This window comes from Tachysurus vachellii, chromosome 7 (genome assembly GCF_030014155.1).
Source record: "Tachysurus vachellii isolate PV-2020 chromosome 7, HZAU_Pvac_v1, whole genome shotgun sequence".
In the NCBI taxonomy this organism is placed as follows: domain Eukaryota; kingdom Metazoa; phylum Chordata; class Actinopteri; order Siluriformes; family Bagridae; genus Tachysurus; species Tachysurus vachellii.
In genome coordinates this window covers 29,833,545-29,841,317 of record NC_083466.1, presented here as the reverse complement: position 1 = coordinate 29,841,317, position 7,773 = coordinate 29,833,545, and the positions used below count along the sequence as shown (strand labels likewise).

Below are 7,773 nucleotides of genomic sequence, written 5' to 3'. Positions count from 1 at the left end.
AATAGTTTAAGAGTTAATTTAAGGCAGTAGCACTTATTTGTTGAGTCATGAAAGGAAAGTTCTACTGTGTGTGCTAAACATTATGAGAAAATAGTATGTTACCATAGTTACCATGGAAGATCGAGGGTTCCCACATAGCGTGTGGCAAAGAAAAATTAAGTAAGGGTTTAAAGGTTTAAAACTGTGTAAATACAGGAGCACCTCCTAATTGTTTTCTTTTTTTAATGTTTTATTTAACAATTAAAAGTCTTCAAGATCTACCTGGAGCCCTTATAACAAAGCACTTTGTTTTTAGGATATTTGATAAAATAACTTTTGAAATAAATTATTATTAACTATTTGTGATTTTGATTTATATTTTTATTCAAATAGTTAATAATTGGATTATATATTTTTTTTTATTTTAGCAATTTTCATTCCTACAAATATACATGAAATGGTAATTATGTCTTTATTTCAGTCACAAGAAAAGCCAGATTCACTGCGAGTGACTTGAAAGATATACAAATTGTTTAGCCAATCAAAATGCCAGACCAATTAAGACTGAGCGACATGACCACAGGGAATAGTTTAAATACTGGGAGCTGCCATATGCTTAGCAGTTTAGCTAATGTAGGAGAGTTGGTTAAGCTACTGGTTTAGCACATGATGATGAAGGAGCTAAAGATGTTGGGCTTTTGGAGGGCTGTCCTTGCTGAATTATTTGGGACAACCATATTTGTCTTTTCTGGTATTTCTGCAGCAATTGGGAATGGGAACCGCAGCTACCCAGACCAGGAAGTAAAGGTTGCATTAGCATTCGGGCTAGCCATTGCTATTTTGGGTCAGAGTTTGTGCCATGTCAGTGGAGGTCATCTAAACCCAGCAGTCACACTTGGAATGCTGGTTAGCTGCCAGGTGAGCGTGTGCAGGGCATTGTGGTACGTTGTGGCACAGGTAACTGGGGCTGTGATTGCTAGCGGCATTGTTCTGGGAGTAAGACCATCAGTGGTGGATTCACTTGGGCTGAATAAGGTGAGTAGGTCTCTTCATGCAGAAATGACATGCCTTATGATGTCTTATTTAATGTCTGTGATAGTTGAAGGGCTTGGACTGAGAGAAACAGAAGAAAGGACTGCCTGTGTTTTTAATAATTGAGACAAAGAAGCTTCAAGTTCAAGTTAGCTTTATTGTCATTGAACTTGAAGCTTCTTATTGAAGTTATTTAAGCTTTAGCATGGTCATGTAAATGCTGACTGTAAGGTTTGCTGAAAGAGGCCATCTGAAGCCTCATCTTTATCTTCACCCTAAATTTCTTCATTCTCCATTGAACTTGATGCTTATTTAACTAGATGTCCTGTCTGGCAAAAAGTGGCTTGCTCCTGTACCCTTATTACAATTCTCCTCCAAACCTGATTAGTTTGACCTTGAGATAATATTGATCATTCCACTTAATGAACTAAGCTTCACAACCCAACCTTTACTACTGAATGAACATGCCTGATCCACAACTCACACTTGCTAATTTTTTATTTATTTATTTTTTTCCACCACCTCATTCCATTCTGTTACTCCTGTAGTCACACTTGGTGGCTAAAGCTCACTTAGAAATGGCTTGTTTTTAAAACCTGGGCTTTAAAATGCATATCCATTCCTTGTGTTAATAGCTACCCAGCACTCTAAGGTTAACTGGATGCTATCAGTAAATATCCCCTGTAGCCCTCCATGTGAGGAAAGACACCCTGCAAAATCCCAGCACTGGTTAAAATGCTAATGATGTTGCCTTCATTTGTTCTGCAGCTGAATGGTGTCAGCCCAGGACAAGGCTTTGGGATTGAGTTTCTCCTCACACTTCAGATGGTGCTGTGCTTCCTAGCAACGATGGATAAAAGGCGGAACAACATTGCTGGTTCAGCTCCGTTTGCAGTCGGCCTTTCTGTTGTTATGGGTCACCTTGCAGGAGTAAGTGGTTGGTTTAGGGTTTTTTTTGTTTTTTTTTTTTTTTTTCCTCCTCCCCCCCTTTAAAGCTTCATTTGCTACATTATCATTGCTTGCCTTTAATCCGATGTATTTTGCACACAGATTAGTTACACTGGCTGTGGACTCAACCCTGCTCGATCGTTTGGTCCAGCTCTGGTGTTGGTGGAGTTTGAGCACCACTGGGTTAGCAGACTTGCTTGTACATAACAGCTGTAACTGTTCACATGGTTAAAGCACATTTTTAGCTTTTGCTTAATGGATATAAGGAACAGGTGGTGCTTCCACTGTACACATCCCTGTGAATGGGTGGTTACTATAGAAACGATAGCTGCTGTTGGTTTTATAACCGATGTGCAGCTGGGTTTGTGTCTGGTCTGGTTACAGAATCCTTGTATGTAATATTTAAAAACCAAGAAGCTGTTGATCTTGATTTGAGGCAGAAGGAAATCTTTGTCCTCACAATTACTCTTCAGATGAAGGCAGGATGAATGTTTATAAACCAAACCCTCTGTATTCTCCCATCAATTCTTCTTTTGCATCTTCATCTCCAGGTGTTTTGGGCAGGACCGCTGTGTGGCGGTGTTGTTGCAGCGCTCCTATATGACTTTGTCCTGTTTCCTAGAGGTACAGACATTGCTGGCCGGCTGAAGATTTTGTGTCATGGTGCTGAGGCTTCAGATGCAGAAACCGAACCCCTGCTTGAGGGTGGTGCTCCTGCAGCTCAGTGGGAGAAACCATGAAAATGGAAAAATTTTCAAACTGCTGGAAAATAAACCTGTACTGTAACTGTCCACATGTTCTGTCATGGTTTTTTTTCATCAATATGTGGCATGATGAAATGTTCATAAGACATAAGTGGTTCAGATTTCAACAGACATTTAAGTCTGCTCTTGGTAAAGTTTCTGTGACACTCCACATCTTAAAGGCTTGCATGAGTCAGCAGTTCTGGGTTTAGTCCAGCTGTTTACTCCGGATGTGATGTAAATTTATACACTTTCTGTTTTTTTTTTTTTGTTTTTTTTTTTTAAGTGAAGAGGTGTTTTGATTTGGCCAGCTAAATGTCTTAACGTTCATGTTTCCATTAGCAAATGAAATCAGATTATCAAACTACATGAAAGACTTTCTGTCTCATCAGACAGCTGACGCTTTCACAAATGAGAAGGTAATGCACTTTAGAAAACAATGTTGTGGTTATATTGTTGCCCTCTGTTTCTGTAGGCCATTATCGACATGAGGTCAATGGCATGCATGAATGCTAATGACTGGTAGAAGGATAATGTTTCTCTTGGTTTGAGGAAGTAGCAGATGCTTACTGTAAAATTCCAGTTAAGCACAACATCAGTTACACAATCAGATTAAGATGTAACTGAAGTTTTGGAGAAACATTCCTCAGGCTCTCAATCTATTCAAATTTAATATTCATAATCAGTGATGTCACTTCTGAAGCTTATTTAGTTGACTCTAAATTGAGTTCAGATTACTAATGGGATGTCCAGGATAAAATCAGAATAATGGTGGCGCTTGAGGATTTATTTCCCATCAGGCTAAAAACACAAACTTCCAGAAAGTTCTTCCAAAAAAATGGAGAAATGCTTCTATGTGCACTGTATAGCAGCAGTGAGATGGTTAAGTATACGTGAACAACTCTGGGGTCTGTAGCTCTTCAGTGCAGGAAGCTGAAGAACTCCAGCTTGAGTTCTCCAGAGTTTCATATGATTAGGACAAACTATATGGAGTACAGTGAAATTAAAGCAGTCCTTACAGTGCTGTTGGCTTATAATTTGGTGCAAGCTAGAATTTTAAGAATTGATTTTTAAAAAATAAACAGTTGCAGCCAATGACCATTCATCATACTGAATGTAAAGACTTTCTCCTTAGTCACCAGCAAAACCTCTCCTTCACTCAGTCCAGCTAAAGTCATTTATTTACTTGGCTGCTAATCTGTTTTTTAGATAAAATCTGATCATGTTTTTTCCTGGTTTGCTCAACAGGAACCCAGGATAAATCCAATCTTGTGCTTTTGCTCTGCATCTGTGCTCTCGGTCAGATTTCACACCATTATAAGTGAGTGCTGCTATGACACCCGTCTAAAATCCACCAATAAGGAGGACGTCAGGGTCCAGATCCTGTAGTGGTGACAGTAACATAAACTAAACTTGCTGTTGATTTCCTGATCATACTGATGGATGATGTGAGCAGATCTTTACCCATGATGTTAGCATCATTAATTATAACTATAGTGGTTATTACAGTAGCCACAGAAAACAGTGTTTGAGTTTCAGGGTTATCGTCACCTCATTAGTTTCAATTAAAGACCCTAAGAAAGCTACCTGGTGTCAGGACTCATCCCGGACTTTGGCCACGTGCTTTTTTTTGGTTGGTGTCACGTCTCTGCCCCGCCCTTGTCTCTTCCTCCTCACCTCTGCATACCTGTTCCTCATGTGTCTAATTGTTATTAGTATTTAGTTAAGCTGCGTTGAGGGGCACGGTGGCTTAGTGGTTAGCACGTTCACCTCACACCTCTCGGGTTGGGGGTTCGATTCCCGCCTCCACCTTGTGTGTGTGGAGTTTGCATGTTCTCCCCGTGCCTTGGGGGTTTCCTCCCCCGGTCCAAAGACATGCATGGTAGGTTGACTGGCATCTCTGGAAAATTGTCCGTAGTGTGTGATTGTGTGAGTGAATTGCGTGTGTGTGTGTGTGCCCTGTGATGGATTGGCACTCCATCCATGATGCTCTTGTATCTGAGTAAACACTAATATACTAATATTTAGGGAGGGAGGTATATATATATATATATATACTGTATATATTGTGTAAAATACCATCTTCATAAAAACAGGCATTCAAGTTTTCCTTCTCAGATCTAAAGCTCTAACCAGTTTTCTGTCAATTTTCATCATCTTTCTGCTGTGGCTGTTAAAACTAGCTTCCTGTCCTAGCCACCACCCACCCATGGTTTATAAGTGTCTGCTTAGCTAGCAGTGTGTCAGTAACGGACAGAAAACTCATCATGGTGAAGGAGCTCAGGACCGGCGCCCTTTGGCGAGCCGTGACCGCAGAGTTTGTCGGAATGACGCTTTTCGTTTTTATAGGCATAGCGTCTGCCATCGGGACTTCGGAGCACGAAGGTCCCGATCAGGAAGTAAAGGTAGCGTTAGCGTTTGGGCTGGCCATTGCTACGCTGGCTCAGAGTTTGGGCCACGTTAGCGGAGCTCATCTGAACCCGGCCATCACTGTGGGACTGCTGGTCAGCTGCCAGATCAGTGCTCTTCGAGCTCTTTTATACATCATAGCCCAGATGTTAGGAGCGGTCCTGGCCAGCGGGATCGTTTATGGTATTCGTCCTAAAGATGTCAAAGCTCTGGGGCTCAACGAGGTGAGTGAGCAAACCTTCCTCTCCACTTAAAACGATCTCGACATGGATTTTTTTCACATGAGAACACAAACACCTTCAGTTTAATGGCAGGAACTAGAAAACCAGTATTAACTCGTTTCCCATCACTGATAAAATTACAATAGTCCTGGTCTGATATTCACTTCTGGATTTTATTTGAACTTTCATAGAAATGTGTTTTGAACTGTTGAGAATTTAGAAATATTATATTTAAAATATTTAATTTAATTAAATTTAGTTTCATATTAATTTTACATTTTTTATTTTTTTTTTCTTAGCAGGTGCAAAAATATAAAATTCTACATTTTTAGTTTCTTTTAGAATTATTTAAAAAAAAATTAATCAATTTCATGTCAGGAAATCAAATATTCTTCAATCCAAAGATAAAAAAAATGCCAGCAATTCTACTGACTTCACTCTGCTTAGGATGTTTACACTGGAATTCTGTGTTTTTTTATTTTTTAAATGGGATCAAAAAACATGCAGAAATAAAGTTTGGATAATTACTGAATTTCTAAATTGCACCAACTGGAAAATTCTGCTGAAGCTCTTGCTTGTAAAAAAAAAAAATTGTGTAGTGTAATCTCCTCTCGTCTGTTACGCGTCTGGTCGCTTGAGATTGTTTGTTAATTTTAGCCCTGAAATTAATTTGGAATTCATTCAGAGCAACAAGCAGAGAGATTTCTGTCAGGTTTATTTCTGTCAAACATCATCTGGTCATCTAGTGCAAAAATGTTTGAACAGGAAACGCTTGTTTTAATGGTGTTCAATTTATCACCGTTCTCAGGTTGCTGAGAATATGACTCAGGGTAAAGCGTTCGGGGTGGAGTTCCTGGCCACCTTCCAGCTGGTGTTGTGTGTCTTAGCCGCGACGGATAGCCGCCGGAGCGACGTGAAGGGATCGGCGCCGCTCGCCATCGGACTGTCAGTGGGTTTGGGACACCTGGTGGCGGTAAGCAAGCTCCAGACCTTTTTTAGAGGTTCTTCTGGACATGGTCTTCCTTTCTGAATCTTAACCTCACGCTCTCCAGATCAGCTACACGGGCTGCGGCATCAATCCTGCTCGCTCCTTCGGACCTGCTGTCATTATGAAGTCCTTTAAGAAACATTGGGTGAGTCCAGGCTTCTCAGACATGTTCTTCACTTTCTCACAGAATAATCTTAATTAAGACACAGACGTTATCTAAAAAACCTTCACCATTAAACACCAGCAAACACCATCGCTGTATGACAACCTTCACCAGCCGTCATTAAAACACCATCAAATCAAGGTCTTCCCCTGAACATCAGCAAACATGAAGAAGCTCCATAAAAGACAGTCTACCATCACACACCTTCATTCTTCACCAAACACAAGAACATCGACAGTCACAAGAAAAACAACTCCTTTCAATAACATTCTCTCTCTAACACCACCACACATCTGCATTCTCCACCACACATCTGCATTCACCACCACTCCTGCATTCTCCACCAAACATCTGCATTCTCCACCACACATCTGCATTCTCCACCACACATCTGCATTCTCCACCACATATCTGCATTCTCCACAACACATCTGCATTCTCCACCACACATCTGCATTCTCCACCACATATCTGCATTCTCCACCACACATCTGCATTCTCCACCACACATCTGCATTCTCCACAACACATCTGCATTCTCCACAACACATCTGCATTCTCCACCACACATCTGCATTCTCCACCACATATCTGCATTCTCCACCACACATCTGCATTCTCCACCACACATCTGCATTCTCCACCACATATCTGCATTCTCTACCAAACATCTGCATTCTCCACCACTCCTGCATTCTCTACCAAACATCTGCATTCACCACCACACATCTGCATTCACCACGGCTCCTGCATTCTCTACCACACATCTGCATTCTCCACCACACTCCTGCATTTACCACCACTCCTGCATTCTCTAGCAAACATCTGCATTCTCCACCACACATCTGCATTCACCACCAAAACTACTTTTTAAAACTTTTGTTTTTTTGAGATAACTGGCTAAAGTTTTGTTTGTTTGTTTGTTTTTAATTTTAAGTTAAAATGTGATTTTAGCATTAACTGTTTTTGGAGACTCTCTTCAATTAATATAGACATATTTTCATATTTCATTCATACAGTTTCTGTCTCTCCTTCTGTCTCTCTGTCTGTCTCTTTCTCTGCCTGTCTGTCTATCTGTCTGTCTTTCTGTCTCTCTGTCTGTCTTTTTCTCTGTCTGTCTCTTTCTCTGCCTGTCTGTCTTTCTGTCTGTCTGTCTGTCTGTCTGTCTTTCTGTCTCTCTCTGCCTGTCTTTCTACTTTGCTATCTGTCTTTCTTCTCTCTTTATCTGTCTGTCTTTTCTGTCTGTGTGTCCTCAGGTGTTTTGGGTGGCTCCTCTGATGGCTGGAGTAG

The 7,773-nt window shown here is 40.7% G+C and overlaps 2 protein-coding genes across 2 annotated transcripts in view; both read left to right on the top strand.

Moving 5' to 3' along the window:
• The first annotated feature begins 621 nt into the window (after nt 1-621).
• Nucleotides 622-2,750, top strand: LOC132848059 (aquaporin-1-like). Its single transcript, XM_060873572.1, has 4 exons — nt 622-1,014; nt 1,780-1,941; nt 2,062-2,142; nt 2,511-2,750. Exons 1-4 carry the CDS (start codon nt 646-648, stop codon nt 2,697-2,699), a joined length of 801 nt encoding a protein of 266 aa, XP_060729555.1. The 5' UTR covers nt 622-645; the 3' UTR covers nt 2,700-2,750.
• Nucleotides 2,751-4,958: 2,208 nt separating this feature from the next.
• aqp1a.2 (aquaporin 1a (Colton blood group), tandem duplicate 2) overlaps nt 4,959-7,773 on the top strand; it is a 3,178-nt gene continuing 363 nt past the window's right edge. The window contains exons 1-4 of the mRNA XM_060875378.1: nt 4,959-5,335; nt 6,141-6,305; nt 6,385-6,465; nt 7,740-7,773. The exon at nt 7,740-7,773 is cut by the window's right edge and continues 363 nt beyond it. Coding sequence (XP_060731361.1) covers nt 4,970-5,335; nt 6,141-6,305; nt 6,385-6,465; nt 7,740-7,773 — 646 coding nt within the window. The 5' untranslated portion in view covers nt 4,959-4,969. The remainder of the gene's footprint in view (nt 5,336-6,140; nt 6,306-6,384; nt 6,466-7,739) is intronic.